This window comes from Podarcis melisellensis (assembly GCF_964234715.1).
Source record: "Podarcis melisellensis genome assembly, chromosome: 18".
NCBI lineage: Eukaryota > Metazoa > Chordata > Lepidosauria > Squamata > Lacertidae > Podarcis > Podarcis melisellensis.
This window is the reverse complement of record NC_138536.1, coordinates 10,986,697-11,007,683: the sequence shown is the minus strand read 5'-3', so window position 1 is coordinate 11,007,683 and position 20,987 is coordinate 10,986,697. Positions and strand designations below refer to the sequence as shown.

Genomic DNA, 20,987 nt, shown 5'->3' with positions numbered 1-20,987 from the left:
AATAAGGAACAGTTAAGGATTTAGTAAAAAAATCAAATTATCTAGTCTTTTATATATTGTATGTGTTTGGATTATCAGTGTATTTGGATGACTTTGTATGATTTTAATGTTTTAATTTATGCCAATAAAGGCTAGTTACAAGCAGGTCCCTCTTACCCATAGAGGCTAGTGGTGCGGGGCGCCGGGGCACCAAGTTCTGGAGGGCGCCAGGCAAGAGTCTGGGGAACACCGAACAAGCGCACTGAGTGAACGAGGGGGCGTGCTCTGCTCCTGCCAAGCGTTGGCTCGGTTTTTCCCCTTTTAGCCAGCAGGTGTCGAATTCTGCGGAGCGCCAGAAGGCTAAAAGGGAAAAAACTGAGCCAACTCTCAGCGGGAGCGGCACACGTGCCCTCGCTCGCTCGATGCAGGCCCGCTCGCTCAGTGTGCTGCCTGCTGTGGCCACCGTGGCATGAAGCGGCCAGCGGTGCATCCAGCCTCCACCTCTTCAGCCGCTCTCCAGCCACTGCCCGCCCCCTCCAGCCCTAAAAAATGCTCAACAACTCTGGGAAAGGGGGGGTGCCAGAAGGATCTTTGCACCACGGCACCGGATATGCTTAAGACAGCCCTGGTTACAAGTAAGAATTGGATATGGGTATTATTTCGCTTTGCTTTTTAATTGCTGCTTTTAAAATTTGAAAAATTCAAATCACATGTGATGGCTCTGTAAAAAAATTAAAGAATTCTTGAATATCATATATGACGAATTAGGGGAAAAAATGTTGAAAGTATCCTTTCCTAAGAAGGTAAAATCCTACTGGGAAATGATATACAATGAATTGGAGAAAATGTTAAAAATAACGTTTGTAAAAAAAACCCAGAAGCCTTTTTGTTAGGTATTTTAGGTCAAGACAAACCAAAAGAAATGAGGACTTTATTCATGTATGCCACTACAGCAGCAAGAATGCTGATTGCACAAAATTGGAAGACTGGATAAATACCAACTAAAGGACAATAGCGAGAGAAGTTGATGAACTATGCAGAACAGGCAAAACTGACGGAGAGGCGAAGAGAAAAAGACAACAGAGACTTTGAAAAAGACTGGGAACCATTCATATTGTATTTGCAGAAACAAAGAAAGTCAATAGACTCGATGGCGGGATTTCAATAAACATCCACATTGTTAGCATCAGAAAACGTTTGGAAGATAATGAAATAAGATTTTATTTTTATGTTTTTAAGGTTTGATGTTATGTTATTAGTAACTTTTTCTGTTGAGAGATAGCAAAGCGGGTGAAAATATAAACAAACCAGAAGTGCAAGTTGGGGGAAGTCTTGGAGGGGAGGGAGGGAGGAATATATAGGAAATGTTAAGAATCTGAGATGTATGTAATGAACGGAAAAGAAAAATGAATAACATTTTTTTAAAAAAGAAAGAAAAGAAAGTAAGTATCCTTTCCAAAGAAACTGGGGCCTTCCTTCTTGGCGTTCTAGAGAAAGAAATATCAAAAGGCCTAAAGGAAATATTTCTGTATGCCATTGCGGCCGCAAGGACCCTGATTGCAATTAATTGGAAGGGGGATAAGGTACCATCTAAATCAGAGCGGTTAAATAAAATCCTGGACTATGCTGAGTTGGCACAATAGACGAGAAGACGGAGAGGCAATTTCAATCAATGCTTTACTCCAAAATGGGACATGTTTAAAAAATATTTACAAAATTAAAATCATGGTGTGGCAGCTCTGGTACCGTTTGAATGATTTCTGTGTAAATAATATAATATAATGTGGGAAATAAAACAAGACGTAAGATTTAGGTTTTTTTAAAAAAGACTTTAGGTATATTGAAATATGAAATTTATTTTAGTATGATCGGTGTTCTAAAAAGGTATGTACATTGGGTGCAGACGGGACGTCATGTATAAAGATACAGATGTAGAATAATAGAACAGAAGATGATCGATATTTCATCAAAATGGAAAATTATTACTTTTTTTGTGACCTTCTCTGGTCTTTTCAATATTCAATGTAAATTCTATGACTATTTGAATTTACCCAATAAAATCAAAACTTCAAAAATAAATAAATGAAAATGAAAAATTCAAATATGTTTTTTAAAGAAACTAGGCCGTATTTAACAAAGTCCACTAAATGTTAAAGCGAAAACAAAAACCAACAACTCTTGAATTGCACCTGAAAGTAGTTCCAGTATTTTCCACGTGGCAAATATTGGGGTCTCACCTGTTGGCATATCGGGATTCGGTGTGCTTTCCCTCAAATAATAGATCAGGCCATCCGGTTTCAGTTTGAGATATTCCACGAGCTGCAGTTGGGAAGGGAGGAGAAGGGGGTTAGAAGCCCAGAAACAGAGAGAGATTTTTTATTTTTTAAGGGCTCAACTTTGCCTATTCCACATTCTCCTTTTGCTCGAATCCCAAGATCTCCTTGGAGATCGCAAGACGAAATATAGGAGGTGAAATCATAAGCCCAACTAGGGATGGTCCAGGGGAAGGGTTCCTCCACAACGACAGCAGATTTCATGAATGCAAGGGCCAGATTCCTTTCTTGGCAGCCTCTTAGGGGCCGCCTGCCAGCAGTGGGCGGAGCCAGTGGAAAAGTGGGTGGAGCCACAGAGCCACAGGCTATACCTGAGTACAGCAGGATAATTTCCTCGCACGCTCAGACTGCTTTGAGGTTTTATTTGCACAACCGAGCAGAATATAACTTTAGGAAATTAACACACAACACCCCACTGTCCTCCATTCACTCCTAGCTAGGAATATACACACCCCTCACTTTCCGCCCTCTGTATCACTTTATTTATATACAATCAAAATTATTTCAATAAAATATAATATTAGACGGAAGGGGCAAAGCAAAGCCAGGGAGGGGTGTGTCCTGGGGAGTTTTCCAAGGTCCACACTGAATGGTCCTGAGGGCTAAATGGTGATTGATGCTTGGCTGATACCCCTGCCATGTCACCGACATGCCTCTAAAACCCCTCCAATCCGCAGAGCCATCAAGAAAACTTCCACTGGCTCTATTCAGTCTTGTTGCTGTTTCCCCCCCCAAGTCTCTACATGGCTATTAGTCATGCTGATGAGCGGAAGCTGCAATTAATGGTCCACTTCCATGACACTCCATTGGGTTCCGCTGCCCATCTGGCTTTTTGTTTGTCTCCCTCGACAGCCACCACACATACTCAGTCCAAATGCCTGGCTTAAAACCGTCTATCAAAAACTTCACTCTAGTGGCTTATCCCCACAACACCTACTCACTATGGGGCCCACTAAAGCAAACAGTCTAACTGGGCAACGTCTAAAAGATATTGTCTAAAAGATATTGAGCATCAGGACACCTGGCCACTATAAGGAAATTCTGCCCTTGGTATGTTCATTTTCCACCTCTCCATTTTGATTCTCTGGCCCCATATCTGCACAAACTTATTATCCCAAAATACAGACGTGCTTTTACACTTTCAAGACTGGATGTTTTGCCATCTGCAGTGCTTGAGGGTCGATTCCAAAAGATCCCGCCTGAGTAACGTCTTTGCCCCTGTGGAGATGGTAGCACCGAAACAGCGGCACACGTCCTCCTGCCTTGCACTCTCTACAAAGACCTGAGGAACGAGATCCTCACCCCACTCGTACTAACCATCCCAGGGCGCTCAGCCACTGCCACAATGTCCTTTCTTCTATCAGATCAAAATAAGCAGAGAACAGCAAAGGTTGCTAGGTTCATAGGAGGGGCAATCAGAATAAGGGCCACTAACTGACTGCTGATTCATTGTGCTCTTATATCAAATTTCCTTTTCTGCGTATACTGTAATGTTTTGCTGTTGCTATGGCCATTGGCTAATGCGAATAAAGTTTTATCAAAGTACTCAGTCCAAATGGGTCTGCTTTGGGGGCTCCCCTCCCTTTAGGTGTCCACCCATCCCCCCCAACAAAAGTTGTACCCCTGCAAACCTTGTGGTTTGCCCATGTTTGCTGATGCCTTCTTGGGTGGCAGTGCCATTTTGCCTTAAAAAAAACACACAACCCATTGTAGGGGGTTGGGCTAGATGACCCTCAGGGTCCCTTCCAACTCTGCAATTCCAAGATTCTCTTCTCTTCATTGCAATGCAGGCAATCCCAAAAGGAGGAGGGTCTCTAGCCCCACGCACTCACACAACCCACCTGCCACAGCGTATCAAACTTGGTTCCCTCTTCCACCGAATATTTTCCTGCTTTGTCCTGTCCGATCCGGTAGTGATAAACTGTCTTTCCGTAGACGAGGGACAGAGCGTAAGAGCCCTTCTCCTTTTTCTCTCTCAGCCTGGAGGGAAATGGCATGGAAGTTGTCAGGATCAGCTCTGTTCCTACTAAGGGGCACCTGGTTTTTATCCAAGGGGCTGGCGAATGCGTCCATTTTCTGTTTCTCATTCTTCCAATCTCAGCTTCCCTAAGCAAAGCAGCGTCCCCTGATGTTTGTCTGATATTTGCACGAATGTGTGTCTTTTTATGGGCAGGTGGCACTGTGGGTTAAACCACTGAGCCTCTTGGGCTTGCAGATCAGAAGGTCAGCGGTTCGAATCCCCGTGACGGGGTGAGCTCCCATTGTTCAGTCCCTGCTCCTGCCAACCTAGCAGTTCGAAAGCACCTCAAAGTGCAAGTAGATAAATAGGTACCACTCCGGCGGGAAGGTAAACGGCGTTTCCGTGTGCTGCTCTGGTTCGCCAGAAGTGGCTTAGTCCTGCTGGCCACATGATCTGGAAACTATACGCCGGCTCCCTCGGCCAATAAAGCGAGATGAGCGCCGCAGCCACAGAGTCGTCTGCGACTGGACCTAACGGTCACGGGGCCCTTTACCTTTACCTGCTACTATATAGACATTTGACTAGGGGACCCCTGACAGTTAAGTCTGGGGTTGCTGCGCTCATCTCGCTCTATGGGCCGAGGGAGCCAGCATTTGTCCACAGACAGTTTTTCCAGGTCATGTGGCCAGCATGACTAAGCCACTTCTGGCGAACCAGAGCAGTGCACGGAAACGCCATTTACCTTACCGCTGGGGATTCGAACTGCCGACCTTGTGATCGGCAAGCCCAAGAGGCTCAGTGGTTTAACTCACAGCACCACCCGCGTCCCTTAAGGGTCATTTAGTCCAACGCAAATGGCTCCATTAATTACAGGTAGCAATTAACAAGAACCATAAGCAGTTCTGAAAGCAAAGCAAACTCTGGGTAGCTTCCAACATACCGTATTTTTCGCTCTATAAGATGCACCAGACCACAAGACACACCTAGTTTTTGGAGGAGGAAAACAAGGAAAAAAATATTCTGAATCTCAGAAGCCAGAACAGCAAGAGGGATCTCTGCGCAGTGAAAGCAGCAATCCCTCTTGCTGTTCTGGCTTCTGGGATAGCTGCGCAGCCTGCATTTGCTCCATGAGACGCACACACATTTCCCCTTACTTTTTAGGAGGGAAAAAGTGAGTCTTATAGAGCAAAAAATACGGTATATAAGAACATAATAAAACATTGAGCATGAAAAAACTTCCCTATGCAGGGCTGCCTTCAGATGCCTTCTAGCGGTTGTCTAGTTATTGATCTCCTTAGCTCGGGGGTCTCATAACTAATCATACCCTCCAACATTCCTGCAATGAAAAGAGGGACGTCCTAAGGAAAGGCGGGACATTCCAGGATCAAATCAGAAAGCAGGACAGCTTTTGTAAATCTGGGTCTGTCCCTGGAAAATAGGGACACTTGGAGGGTCTGTTACTACCGGGCAGAAACTGAACTGCAGCAGAGCCAACAGTGGCAACGCTGGGTCGGAATGGAAGTGGATTCTTTCTGACATCCTTACGGGGAGGTGGGGTTGGCTGAAATGGCCTCGCAGGCTGAATGAGGAGACTGAGGGCTCCTCACACCTCTTGTGGGACATTAGGACAGCAGTTCCTGGACTCAGCCATTCCAACTCCTTCACCCTGGTTGATAGATGCCCCGGCAAAACGAGGCATAATAGCAGCAACACAAAGACAACAGACAGGTTGGGAAAACAATGCAACAACGAGAGGAAATGATAGATGCATTGAGGACAGAGTGCAGGAAGACATTTTGGGGGGAGATTGTATTGAATGTGTTTTCATTTGTGGTTGATTCGTTAAAATTTGGAAAATCAACAGAAATGATTTGGAAGAAGGAGGAGGAGGAGGAGGAGGAGGCGAAGGAGAAGACAACAACAGACAAGAAGTTTTGCCTTGATAACGCACTTACAAGAATTTCCCATCAGGCTGTGAGCCTGAGTAGAGTCTGCTTTCCGCTTGCGCTCGAGTGATGGAGCCGTGGTACCAGGGCATCTTCTCGTGGGCTGTGGTAGCCAGGAGCTTCTCCACCTGGGGGGCCTGGCTGATGATGGCCTGTTCGAGGGTGTCCCCCTATGAAGAAGGAAGAGGAGAGAACTGAGACTCTATTGCCTTTCTGGGAATTATTTAAACTTCTGAGACGAGCTGTGCCTGGTGGGGAAAATTATCAGCCTCCCATTTAACCCGGTTGGTTCCCACATAAGAGCAGGACTCAACACCTATATGTTGGAGATGGAAGGAACTGCTTTTGTAATTCTACGTTGTTCTAAACTTCTCAAAGTGGGTGGTATGATCTCCTGGAGGGCAGTGGGGTTACCTGGGGGGTGCGCTCAAAGGAAAGGGGGTGCTGGAAATGTAAATGACTATCTAGTGCCATAGAATTGTAGAGTTTCATAATTTTTGACCTGGCAATATGCTGCTAATCATGGTGTGTGTGTGTGTATACTTGGGCCATGCAAAAATATTGCTGCGGGGAAAACTGAAGCCAGCTAATGCCTTGACACAGCTCCATCCTTATTTCAGACATCGTAATATATCAGTATATCATGATGTGTAGCTGGTAATTTATCATGACTTTGGAAACCAGATATCTCCCAGTCCTGCTTTGTGATACCCTCCAATAGGAAACGAAGGGTGTTGTAAAAGCTTTATCTCCAATGTAATGCAAATAATGGATTCGAGAGGCTGTAACTCATGGGACGCGAGTGGTGCTGTGGTCTAAACCACTGAGCCTAGGACTTGCTGATCATAAGGTCGGCGGTTCGAATCCCGGTGAGCTCCCGTTGCTCGGTCCCTGCTCCTGCCAACCTAGCAGTTCGAAAGCATGTCAAAGTGCAAGTAGATAAATAGGTACCACTCCAGCGGGAAGGTAAATGGTGTTTCCATGTGCTGCTCTGGTTCGCCAGAAGCGGCTTAGTCATGCTGGCCACATGACCCGGAAGCTGCACGCTGGCTCTCTCAGCCAATAAAGTGAGATGAGCGCTGCAACCCCAGAGTCGTCTGCGACTGGACTTAATGGTCAGGGGTCCCTTTACCTTTAACTCAATAACGAAGACTGAACGTTGAAAGGAGATAATCTGGTTTGCCTATGGAAAGGAAAAGGGTTTGTGCAAACAGGCAGAGGCTGAAAACTATCAGGGATAAGAGAATGAATCTACACGCAAGCTGGAAAGAAAAACGAAATGTTTAAATTACTATAAGCGCTCACTTGTTTTTATTTGATGTAATTGTTTTTAATCCTTATGCAGGAGTCAGTAAAGGGACAGCTGAGGGACGAGAATTTTGCTTAACAAAATGGATGTGAAGCAGAAATAAATCTGTCAAATAAGCAGCATGTAAAAGGGGATGAATTGGAATGTAATTGGGGGGGGAGGTTAAATCACCTTTAATTCGATTTGAAAATGAATAAAAACCAACTTTCAAAAATGTTGCTGCTTTTTTTGACATTTTGCCCTTTATCCTTGGGTGCCGCTCCATATTCCACTGGCCGCAATGTTTCCCCCCTGCTGCCCCCAACCACAGGAAAGGCCCGTACCTCCAGCTGCCACGTCTGCCGGATATATTCCCGCACCATGTTCTCTCGGATGGAGTCGAAGATGCCCGGCTGGGGTTCGAGGCCGCCGGGACGGTTGCACGGCCTCTTGAGCGGGCAGCAGAGCCCGTCAGCGTCCTTGGAGTAGAACTCGCAGAGCTCCTCGGGGCCGCAGTGCGCCTTGCCACCCGCGATGGCAAAGGTGCCGTTCATCAGCCGCTCGATGGGGTAGTGGTGGAAGCGGAGGTTGTGGGTGACCGAGAGCACATAACCCCCCAGGCTGCGAAGGCATTGGCGCAGGAGGAAAAGGCCGTCCATCATTCCGCCCAGCTTGAGATGCTCCTCAGCGTCGGAGCGGGAGATGCTGCCATAGTAAAAGGGCAGGTGGGCAGCCGGGTTGGGCATCGCGCGACAGGTCCTGGGGCTGCCCAAGCGGGGAGCATAGGATGCTCAGGGGAACACCTGGGAAACAGGAGAAGGCAGGCATTATTATTACTATTTAAGAGGAAGATATTTAGCTCTCCCAGAATCAGAGCACATCTGCAAATGTAGTAAACAGGAACCTGATAAAGGTAAAGGGACCCCTGACCATTAGGTCCAGTCGTGACCAACTCTGGGGTTGCGGCGCTCATCTCGCTTTATTGGCCGAGGGAGCCGGCATACAGCTTCTGGGTCATGTGGCCAGCAGGACTAAGCCACTTCTGGTGAACCAAACGCCGTTTACCTTCCCGCCGGAGTGGTACCTATTTATCTACTTGCACTTTGAGGTGCTTTCGAACTGCTAGGTGGGCAGGAGCAGGGACCGAACAATGGGAGCTCTCCCCATCACGGGGATTTGAACTGCCGACCTTCTGATCAGCAAGTCCTAGGCTTTGGGGTTTAACCCAAAGCGCCACCCGTGTCCCAGGAACCTGATACTTTGGAGCATATTTTATTTTCTTGTGATTTTGGGCATTTATGCCAGAAGACAAGTATTAGAGGCCTTACAACTCAACAGGCTCAATTCTATGCCACCAACGGTTCAGGACCTGCTCTCGGACAGGAATGATCAAATTACTTTAATAGTGGCTGAATTTTTGAGTGCTGTCCATGTAGAAAGACTGGGCCGTTATAAAGAGATTTAGTGGTTCTTAATTGATCGGTGATGCGGTGGTGTTGTGTTGTATTATTTATGCAAATTTTCTCTGGCGTTAAAGATCTGACTGGCACAAACCTTGTTATGTTGAGCTCGTATTTTGCACAATTTGTATACGGTGTCTGATAATGTGTGATTTGCTATGCCTAATAAAGAATATATATATATTATTACTATTGCGTACAGTCATACCTCGGGTTAAATGTGCTTCAGGTTGAGCATTTTCAGGTTACACTCAGCGGCAACCCGGAAGTAACGGAGCGCGTTACTTCCGGGTTTCGCCACTTGCGCATGTGCAGATGCTCAAAATGACGTCCCGCGCATGCGCGGAAGCGGCAAATTGCGACCCGCGCAGACATGGGTTGTGTTCGCTTCAGGATGCAAACGGGGCTCTGGAACAGATCCCGTTCGCATCCAGAGGTACCACTGTATTGTGTTTTATTAAATTTCTTTTTTATGGTAAATCTTTATTGGTTTAAAATACAAACTTACAACGAAGGTAAGTATAGAAAAGTTCAATACAAAAAGAAGAAAACATTGAGACATAAAAGTAAGAAAAAATGTAAAAAGACAAAAAAGAAAAGAAGAAAAGGGGGGGACCAAAAATTTATACAAAATCATGTCTATCAAATGGAAATTTCTTCCAATCGTTCTCATTATACTGTTTCAGTTGTCATGGTTTTGTCGCGCAGCTTTACTTTACATCCTTTTTCATACAATCCACTAAAGTATTCGCTTTATTCGTTTTTGTTCACAAGTATTACTCACGTTCTGCTAAGATGGTATTGTTTTTACCATATAATCTTATATATCCCTTAAATATATAACCAAATTTATTAAATTTAATTTAATAAAAAAATTATTAAATTTCAACAACAATAAAATTACACACGCAGTTCAGTGCAGCTTAGTTCGGTTTATTGTGTTCTACCAAACAGCCAATTCACACGTAAAAAATGATAAGAAGAAGAATTCTGCTGCTAACTGTGGTTTACATTTTTGCTCCCTGACCTTTAGAGGATAAATCATTTCCCATACCCCCTTTTCATTACACGAATTTGTAGAGCCTTAGTGAGAAATGTGGATGTTCTAGAAGAGATAGACTTCTCTACATCAGACAACAGAATAAAAGGTCTTTGCAAGAGATGAGCTTCTCTTCTGCGATCTTCACCATGGGCGGACGCAATTGTTTCTAAGATCATTATAAAAAGGGCATTCTTCCATTGACTTCCATTGACAATCTATGCCCTCCAAAACATAATACATTTTTCTTGGGTTTTTTGACTCCCCCTCCCTGGAGACCCAAGTCTGCCAAGTCAGTGTAGACCGCACTGAGGCAGGTGCCTAAATAGAATTCATGAGGACTAGAGCCATCTTTAAAAGAAAAAAAGAAAAAACCAATATCCTTTTAAAAAAATTAAATTAAATTTCTCAAAAATTCACATACCCATTCCAATGCATAGTAGATTTTTCTTTTGCTTTGGCAACTTCCCATCCCATTTTCCATGATGTTTTTCATTTTCCCCCCTTGCTGCACCCGGCCTTCTCTCTCTTATAACTTTACAGTCATACAATATTCTCTAATTCCTTCTGTCGCCCGTACAGTGGTACCTCGGGTTAAGAACTTGATTCGTTCCGGAGGTCCGTTCTTAACCTGAAACTGTTCTTAACCTGAAGCACCATTTTAGCTAATGGGGCCTCCCGCTGCCGCCGCACAATTTCTGTTCTCATCTTGAGGTAAAGTTCTTAACCCGAGGTACTATTTCTGGGTTAGCGGAGTCTGTAACCTGAAGCGTATGTAGCCCGAGGTACCACTGTAATTCAAATCCTGCTCGTGAATTCATCATAGTATAACATTTATTTAAATACAGTGGTACCTCGGGTTACATGCGCTTCAGGTTACATACGCTTCAGGTTACATACTCCACTAATCCAGAAATAGTGCTTCAGGTTAAGAACTTTGCTTCAGGATGAGAACAGAAATCGCGCAGTGGAAGTGGGAGGCTCCATTAGCTAAAGTGGTGCTTCAGGTTAAGAACAGTTTCAGGTTGAGAATGGACCTCCAGAACGAATTAAATTATTAAACCGAGGTACCACTGTATTTTGAAAAAGGCTTCCATTTTTGCTTTTGCCAATTCCACGTAGTGAATCATTTTACTTCTTCTTCGGTAGGAACTTCTTCTTCCTTCCATTTTTTGTGCAAAAAGAATCCTAGCTTATTCTAGCATGTGTTATTATTATTAGGGTCATTTTGGACTCACATCTGTCCATGGAGGCACAGGTCAATTCTGTGTCCAGGGCGGCTGCCTACCAGCTCCATCTGACACCCTCCTTGCCTGCGCCCTGTCTCGCCAGAGTGGTCCATGCTCTGGTTATCTCCAGCTTGGACTACTGTCATGAGCTCTCAGTGGGGCTACCTTTGAAGGTGACTAATAATAATAATAATAATAATAATAATAATAATAATAATAAATTTTATTTATACCCTGCCCTCGCCGGCTCAGGGTGGCTAATACCAATAAAATCACAGTAGAAACATAATAGGGGGGAAAGAAAAAGAAAGAAACCTAATTTAAAATACAGACTAAAATGCAATTTAAAATGCAGCCTCATTTTAAAAGTCAAAATCATAAAGGGGAGGGAAACATAAGGGTCAGACTGAGTCCAAACCAAAGGCCAGGCGGACAGCTCTGTCTTGCAGGCCCTACGGAAAGATGTCAAGTCCTGCAGGGCCCTAGTCTGTTATGACAGAGCGTTCCACCAAGTCGGGGCCAGTACTGAAAAGGCCCTGGCCCTAGTTGAAGTGTAGGTGGGTTCCCACATGGCAAGACACAGCGATAACAGCAAGAAACTTTATTGAACTACATAACTGGGAAACGGGCAAAGCAACTGCTTATATACATTTCTGAAGGCCTGGGCCACTCCCACTCCCAACGTGATTGGCTGTCTAAACTTCCAAGCTGCAAATCACGACTCAGAGTTCAAGGGCCAATGGCAGAGGTCCAAATCCCGAAATGTTTTGTGATTGGACATCATGTATTGAATCAGAACACAGGAGCTTACAAGCCTTAGTCCAGACTCAAGCTCAGGCAAACACAGACCACTGAATACATAACACCTTGGAAACTACAACTACCGGTAATCCAAAATGCAGCTGCCGGAATGGTGACTGGGTACAGTGGTGCCCCGCAAGACGAACGCCTCGCAAGACGGAAAACCCGCTAGACGAAAGGGTTTTCCGTTTTGGAGGCGCTTCGCAAAACGAATTTCCCTATGGGCTTCCTTCGCAAGACGAAAGCCCATAGGGAAATCTCCGGGACAGCGGGGAAGCGCAGCGCGTCTTCCCCACTGTCCTCGGACCTCCTCCGAAGGCTGGCAGTGGGGCGGAGAGACCTTCTCCCCGCGCCAGCCTTCGGATGGCTGTCCTGAAGACTTGCGGTGGGAGGAGGGTTTTCCTTCCCACCGCCAACATTCAGAATGCTGTTCTGAATGTTGGCGGTGGGGAGGAAAAACCCTCCTCCCACCGCAAGCCCCGGGAACAGAGGAGAAGCACTGTGCGCCTTCCCCTCTGTTCCCGTACCTATCCGAGGCTGGCGGTGGGGAGAAAAGCCCTTCTCCGCACTGCCAGCCTGGCAAGCGGTCTCCATAGGAACACATTAATTGATTTTCGATGCATTCCTATGGGAAACTGTGCTTTGCAAGACGAAAAACTCGCAAGAAGAAAAAACTTGCGGGACGAATTAATTTCTTCTTGCGAGGCACCACTGTAAGTTTATTGTTTTATCTTCTTGGGAAGTCTAACTGCATGAAAAAGTCCTTTCTTCGGTCTGTCCTGAATCTTCCAGCCTTCAGTTCCAGCATGGGGAGAGAGGGAGGACAACTTTTCCCTATCCGCTTTCTCCATTGTTGTTGTTGTTTAGTCGTTTAGTTGTGTCCGCCTCTTTGTGACCCCATGGACCAGAGCACATCAGGCACTCCTGTCTTCCACTGCCTCCTGCAGTTTGGTCAAACTCATGCTGGTAGCTTCAAGAACAGTGTCCAGCCATCTCGTCCTCTGTCGTCCCTTTCTCCTTGTGCCCTCCATCTTTCCCAACATCAGGGTCTTTTCCAGGGAGTCTTCTCTTCTCCTGAGGTGGCCAAAGTCTTGGAGCCTCAGCTTCAGGATCTGTCCTTCCAGTGACCACTCAGGGCTGATTTCCTTCAGAATGGATCGGTTTGATCTTCTTGCAGTCCATGGGACACTCAAGAGTCTCCTCCAGCATCAGAATTCAAAAGCATCAATTCTTTGGCGATCAGCCTTCTTGGTGGTCCAGCTCTCACTTCCATGCATCACTCCTGGGAAAACCATAGCTTGAACTATACGCACCTTTGTCGGCAAGGTGATGTCTGCTTTTTTTCTCCATGCTATGACTAATTTCGTACATTTCTAGGGTTCTGTCTCTTCTTCCTCGCCTTTTCTCTAAGCTAAAAGGTCCCAAACACTGGGAAAGGTTCCCTCTGGGGAGTCTCTCTTCTACATGCTTGATAGATTTTGCAATTTATGGCATCCATGTGTTCACACTCTTCTGATCCTGGAAGGTTCTTGAAGAATCAGAAGGCGCTCGTATGTCATTTGGGGGGAAGGAAATTGCGGCAGGAAGCTCAGCCATCAAGAGGCTTGACTTAAGAGCAGGCAGACGGTCGCTCTGTGTTTTTGTGCCGGGGGCTTGCTGTGCAAATGTAGCTACGAAATGAAGTCTCTGACACCAGGCTGCTCTCAAGCCTTCCGGGACACAGCAGTCGGCGGGGCCTTGGCTTCGACCCCCACAATGGGCAAAAGATTCCCGCATTGCAGAGGGTTGGACTAGATGACCCTCGTCGCCCCCTTTGGTCGGGCAAAATACGGGACAAGTCAGGGTGGGGAATGGGGAGGCTAAAATTTTATTTCCCTGTTGCAGAAATGACTTCAAACAATCCATTACAATGGCACACAGGATTTGCAGTGGTTTACAGCCTTGGCCCAGTAGACCTGAAGGAGCGTCTCCATCCCCATCGTTCTGCTCAGACGCTGAGGTCCGGTGCCAAGGGCCTTCTGGCGGTTCCCTCATTGCAAGGAGCAAAGCTACAAAGAACCAGGCAGAGGGCCTTCTCGGTGGTGGCGCCCGCCCTGTGGAACGCCCTTCCGTCAGATGTCAAAGAGATAAATCGCTACCTGACATTTAGAAGACATCTAATCTTTGTTGGAAGCCGCCCAGAGTGGCTGGGGAAACCCAGCTAGATGGGCGGGGTACAATAAATTATTATTATTATTATTATTATTATTATTATTATTATTATGGACAACGGGTTGAGGTTGAAACCTGACAAGACAGAATATCTGTTTCTGGGGGCACAGGAGGCAGGTGGTGTGGGGGAATCCTGGTCCTGTGCAGGGTCACTGTGCCCCTGAAGGACCAGGTGTGCAGCCTGGGGGTCATTTTGGACTCAGCGCTGTCCATGGAGGCGCAGGTCAATTCTGTGTCCAAGGCAGCTATCTACAGCTCCATCTGAGACCCTCCCTGCCCACAAACTGTCTCACCAGAGTGGTGCACGCTCTGGTTATCTCCTGCTTGGACTACTGCCATGCGCTCTTCACGGGGTTACCTTGGAAGGTGACTCAGAAATTGCAACTAATCCAGAAGGCGGCCGCCAGGACTGTATAACACCCATCCTAAAGGATCTATGCTGGCTCCCAGTATGTTTCCGAGCACAGTGGACAACCCAGTTAGATGGGCAGGGCTGAAGTAATAAAATTACTACTACTACTACTACTACTACTACTACTACTTTACCTTTTTACCTTTTGGGGAGCTTATTATTATTATTATTATTATTATTATTATTATTATTATTATTCATAGAATCATAGAGTTGGAAGAGACCACAGGGGCCATCGAGTCCAACCCCCTGCCAAGCAGGAAACACCATCAGAGCACTCCTGACATATGGTTGTCAAGCCTCTGCTTCAAGACCTCCAAAGAAGGAGACTCCACCACACTCCTTGGCAGCAAATTCCACTCTCGAACAGCTCTTACTGTCAGGAAGTTCTTCCTAAATGAAGTTGCTAACCAGTTTCTTCTGGCTGGCAGGCATGATTGGTGCCACTATTGGTGGTGAACGTCGGGCCAAAGTGATTTAGGGAGAAGTATTGACTGCTTGGGTCTTGCATGCTCAATAGGGTTATAACTTTCTGACTCCCCCCCCCCCCAAATACCTGATTTCCTGTGTCATAAAGGGATGAACTTTTGCTTAGAAACACTGAAAAAGGGACTAATTGTTCTCAGTTGTGAAAAAAGGTCACCCCGAAAGTTGGAGTCACCATATATGTACTTTGAAAACGGCTTCACAAAAATGCTTACAAAAAGGCATTGCAGGTGTTGGAGAATCACTGGAAGCAGGAGCCATCCGTACTCCAGACACCAATTAGGGATCCGTGCGCAGAACGTGCAATCCAAGTGATGTGGGAATGTTATGGTGCTTGCAGCAGAAACAAAGACCAGCTGCAACCTTGATTTATTCTAGGTGATAAGAAGTGATGTACAATGTACAAAACATTGTACAAGTAGTAGAAAATTTGCAAGCTCTATTTTCCCCATAGTATAATACATACTATGAATATTACATGATATGTTAAAAAGGTAAAGGACCCCTGACAGTTAAGTCCAGTTGCAAACGACTCTGGGGTTGCAGCGCTCGTCTCGCTTTATTGGCCGAGGGAGCCGGTGTTTGTCCGCAGACAGTTTTTCCGGATCATGTGGCCAGCATGACTAAGCCGCTTCTGGCGAACCAGAGCAGCGCACAGAAACGCCGTTTACCTTCCCGCCGGAGTGGTACCTATTTATCTACTTGCACTTTGTGCTTTCTAACTGCTAGGTTGACAGGAGCAGGGACCGAGCAACGGGAGCTCACCCTGTCACGGGGATTCGAACCGCTGACCTCAGTGGTTTAAACCACAGCGCCATCCGTGTCCCTACATAATATGTTATACAGCTACAAATACAAAAATGGATGTATTGATTTCAGGGTGACCTTTTTTTCAAATTATTTGGAAATGACAGCTCATTCCTTCATATTTAGGCAAAAATTCATGAGGCTGTACAAAAGTTATAACCCTAATGCTCAACCTGTATAGAAATAGGTGTTTTGTTTTGTTTCTCCCCCTGCAGAAAAAGAAAAGGCTCAGGACAGGTTGAGGGGGGGGGGATCCAAGCACAGTCCCAAAGCAACAGTCTTTGGCAAACTTTTCCAACAAACTATCTTGGGGTGAGGGAACTTACCCATTCAACCTATAAAAATAAATTGCCTTGGTTTCCCTCTCTGCCTGAAAAAAGGTTGAGCAATTGTATGTTTCCGAGCACAATTCAAAGTGTTGGTAAAGGACCTCTGACCATTAGGTCCAGTCGTGACCGACTCTGGGGTTGCGGCGCTCATCTCGCTTTATTGGCCAAGGGAGCCGGCATACAGCTTCCGGGTCATGTGGCCAGCATGACTAAGCCACTCCTGGTGAACCAGAGCAGCGCACAGAAACGCCATTTACCTTCCCGTCAGAGTGGTACCTATTTATCTACTTGCACTTGACGTGCTTTCGAACTGCTAGGTTGGCAGAAGCAGGGACCGAGCAACGGGAGCTCACCCCGTCGCGGGGATTCGAACCGCCGACCTTCTGATTGACAAGTCCTAAGCTCTGTGGTTCAACCCACAGCTCCACCCGCGTCCCTCGAAGTGTTGGTGCTGACCTTGAAAGCCCTAAACGGCCTCAAAGGCCCAGTAGACCTGGAGGAGCGCCTCCACCCCCATCGTTCTGCCCGGACACTGAGTTCCAGAGCCGATGACCTTCTGGCGGTTCCCTCACTGTGAGAAGCCAAGTTAACAGGGAACCAGGCAGGGGGCCTTCTCGGTAGTGGCACCCGCCCTGTGGTACGCCCTCCCATCAGATGTCAAGGAAATAAACAACTACTAGACTTTTAGAAGACATTGGAAGGCAGCCCTGTTCAGGAAAGCTTTTAATGTTTGATGCATTACTGTATTTTAATATTTTGTTGGAGGCCACCCAGAGTGGCTCGGGAGGCCCGGGGTATAAAATAATAATAATAATAATAATAATAATAATAATAATAATAATAATAATAATAATAATAAGACGCAAACATTTGCACAGTGAGCTTTGCTCCAAAAGCAACATCCAAACCTTCTCGTGTTTTCCCGAGCCATCTTTTCCAGCAAACTTTCTTATTGTATTTTATATTCTTTATTGCCAAATAAAAAGTACAAAATGCACAGAGTAAGATAAGATTCAAAAAAATAAGAAATAGCACCCATATAGAAAACAAAACAGAAAAAAACATTGTGTACATTACAAAAAAAAAAAGGCGGGAAATTGTTATTGTAGTTAACCAAACCTTAATCTAATGTGGTATTTATAAAAATGAATTCCAAATATTGTTAAATCTGTCCATGGCATGTGGACATCTTTTCCAGCAAACTTTGTGGGGAGGGAAACCTGTAAGAAAAGACCAAATAAAATTCTCTCCAGAAAAAGGCAGCACAAAACTTGGGAAACGTTGAGCACGTGGGACCCAAACATCCACAAAGTTTAGTTAAACTTGAGCATTATTTTCCAGGAAACACCAACTTTCTTAATGGTAAAAATTAGTAATAATCTGGCCTGCTTTCAAAAGTGCAAACATATCTTCCCAGAGGACCAGGCCACATTTAGCCAACACTTCCTCGAGGCCAAACACATCGGCTGCCTGCTGAGCAGGCAACTGCAGTTTGCTTGCCTCTTCACACCCACCAGCCACAGCGATGCGCAGAAATTTCCAACCACAAACACTCAGTTGCAGGGAGGCTGGATGGCTGTTGTGATCGCACGCCTTTTAAAGATAATGTATGCTAATCAGAGACAAACACAGAAGGTTTTTTTTTTTTACTGGTTTTCCCACCTTCCTCAGTTTCTCCCACTTAGGACCCTTGTACCTACGGGACCACCTCTCCTGGTATGCCCCGCGGAGGACCTTAAGATCCACAAATGACAACACTTTGGAGGTCGCAAGTCGCAAGATTGGTCTCAACTAGGGCCAGGGCCTTTTCAGTACTGGCCCCAACTTGGTGGAACGCTCTGTCCCAAGAGACTAGGGCCCTGCGGGACTTGACATCTTTCCGCAGGGCCTGCAAGACAGAGCTGTTCCGCCTGGCCTTTGGTTTGGACTCAGTCTGACCCTTATGTTTCCCTTCTCTTACGGTTTTGATTTATGGGCTACTTTTAAAATGAGTCTGCATTTTAAATTGCATTTTAACCTGTATTTTAAATTTCATTTCACAAGCCTCCGAACTCGAATGTTGCAGCCCCCGCAAATGAAGCACAGCTCAAAATGTGCAGACACTCAGTGGAAATGTGTGTCAGCAATCATGTGCAAATTCGCAGAAATAACACGTGGGGATGCATCATATTAGGGAAACTCCACACAGAAACCCGTCGATGGGAGGCAAAAGTGCTGATGAACTTCCATCAAGGCTTTTAAAATTATTTTATTAAAGTTTGCAAACGGATGTGGAAACATGACAAACTGAAAACTGGAAGGGTGGAAAACTTGAGAGAAACCGAAATCAACCCCAAGTCACAGTATAGATGTCAATCGCAAGACTCCGCTTCCTCTGAAAACACTGAAAAGTTTTAGCTCAGAGAAGACCTGTTGGAAATTAATGGGCCGAAGCGATTGCAACGGGGACTACTCTGAATAGGACTGTGAGTAGTGTCTGGCTAAGTTAAGCACAGAGGAACTTACTGAAATCAAAGGAGCTAAATAAAACAGCCTGCAATGATTTTGCTCTGAGCAGGACACAGAACATGAAGAATCTGTGATCAGGTTTCGAACTATGAGCAACAGAAATAATTAAATATCATTGTGTTATGACTATGATAATACAGAGGGAAGGCAGAATACAGCAAAGGGGGGGGGATAAGAAAAACATAACAGAAAATGGGATGTGACATCAACAATATGAAAGAAATCTTTTAAAATTTGCACTGGAATTTGATGTGGAATTTTTGGACATTTTGTTTTTTTTTTAAAGAAACTCCATTGCACTGTGTCAGACCCCTGAGCCATCAAGCTCAGTATTGTTTACACTGGCTGGCAGCTTGAACATGGGACCTTCTGCAGGCAAAGTAGCCATGGAGCTCCTGCCTTGCCCTGAAAGTAAAACTAAGTTTGTTAAGTCCTGGTGGTTCTGGAGAAAGCATTTGACAGGGTTGACTGGGAATGTAGGCAGCTGCCTTTCAGCAGATTCCCCTGCAACTGAGCTGGGGCCTCCCCTGTACAGTAAATCTAAAGTTAGTTTCTGGTCCTCATGATTCTGATTTAGATAGGGACATATACATGGGTGTAGCCAAGGGGGGCAGGGAGGGGCAGCTGCCCCCCATCAATAAAAATCAATAAAAATTCATAGCGAACTGAACAAACAAAAATTCTGGCTATATATACCAAGTCAGACTATGGCTCAATCAAGTTTAGGACTATTTGCAATGATTGAAGGTGGGTCTCCAGGCTTTCAGGCGGGGGACTGAAACCAGGACCTTCTGCCTGCGAAGAAGTTTCTAGTCCTGTGGTTTTGGATAAGTGGCTGGTTTAAATAGGAAGCTGTCTTACACGAAATCACACCACCGGGTCTATCTAAACCCAGCGCCAGCCCACCCTAAGCAACCTTTAACAACCAAGGACCCCCTTGAAGTTTGATCGCTGAAACCCCACCTTGAACCTCCAACTTTTTTTGCTATGTGCTTTTTCCATAAAATGTCTATACCACTTGACTATAGAACAACAATCTCAAAGTGGTGTTTCTCAATAGAATTAAGGCCATTAAAAGTATCGGGGGAAACAATTCTTTAAAACTTTCCAAAGATAAAACCTGTGACAAAATGAAAACAGATTAAAACATATGTCAACATTCCTGGGTGGGAATAGATGTCCCTTGTGATTCATTCCTAGTCAAATCAAATCAAATCAAATTTTATTAAATGGTCACAGACCAGATTAACATTCATTCCTAGTCTACGATTCTATGATTCCACATGTCTGGAAAGTCTTGTCTAAACAGCAACGAAAATGTATTTAGCTGAGCACAGGAAAGAGTACAGTGAAGAAGGTGTCCCCTGAGCATAGAATTGTAAAGTTGGATGGGACCCCAAGGGACATCTAGTCCAACCCCCTGCAATGCAGAAATCTCAGCTAAAGCATCCAGGACAGGTGGTCCCTCAACCTCTGCTTAAAAACCTCCAAGGAAGAAGAGCCCACCACCTCCTGAGGGAGATTGTTCCACTGTCAAACATTTAGTCAGAATCTCCTTCGTTGTAACTTGAAGCCACGGGTTCGAGTCCTACCCTCCAGAGCAGGAGAAAACAAGATGCTCCATCTTCCGTGTGGCGGCCCTTGAGATATTTGAAGGTGGCTCTCCTATCTCCTCTCAGTCTCCTCTTTCCCCGGCTAAATCTACCCAGCTCCTTCAACCGTTCCTCATATGGTCTGGTTTCCAGACCCTTGATCATCCTGGTTGCCCTCCTCTGCACACCTTCCAGCTTGTCAACATCCTTCTCAAATTTGGTGCCCAGAACTGACCACGGTATTCCGGTTGTGGCCTGACCAAGGCAGAATAGAGTGGTACCCTTACTTGCCTTGATCAGGACACTAGACTTCTGTTGATGTCAATAGGCAGGGAGTTCCAGAGGGCAGATGCCAACACAAAGAAGTATCAATTTCTTACCAATGTGGAGCAGTGCCAGTTCAGCACCGAATGGGGAGAAAAATGGTTATCTGTGCATCAAATATCTCAAGATCCTTACCTGATCCAGAGGGCAGGGAAGACAGTGGATACTTCCGTAAACGTTTCTGTCCGAATCTTTCTTTTTAAGAGGAAATGAATGGAGTCAGATATCCATACCAAAAGCAAAATGATAGTTTTTAGGGGTGTAAAAGGAACGAGAGAGAGAG

At 45.5% G+C, this 20,987-nt stretch overlaps 1 protein-coding gene across 1 annotated transcript in view; it reads right to left on the bottom strand.

Moving 5' to 3' along the window:
• The window catches only part of ZAP70 (zeta chain of T cell receptor associated protein kinase 70), a 30,030-nt gene extending 9,043 nt beyond the window's left edge, over positions 1–20,987 (bottom strand). The window contains exons 1-5 of the mRNA XM_081895616.1: positions 20,840–20,987; positions 7,851–8,309; positions 6,228–6,388; positions 4,154–4,292; positions 2,217–2,298 (exon numbers count right to left, since the gene is read on the bottom strand). Coding sequence (XP_081751742.1) covers positions 2,217–2,298; positions 4,154–4,292; positions 6,228–6,388; positions 7,851–8,252 — 784 coding nt within the window. The 5' untranslated portion in view covers positions 8,253–8,309; positions 20,840–20,987. The remainder of the gene's footprint in view (positions 1–2,216; positions 2,299–4,153; positions 4,293–6,227; positions 6,389–7,850; positions 8,310–20,839) is intronic.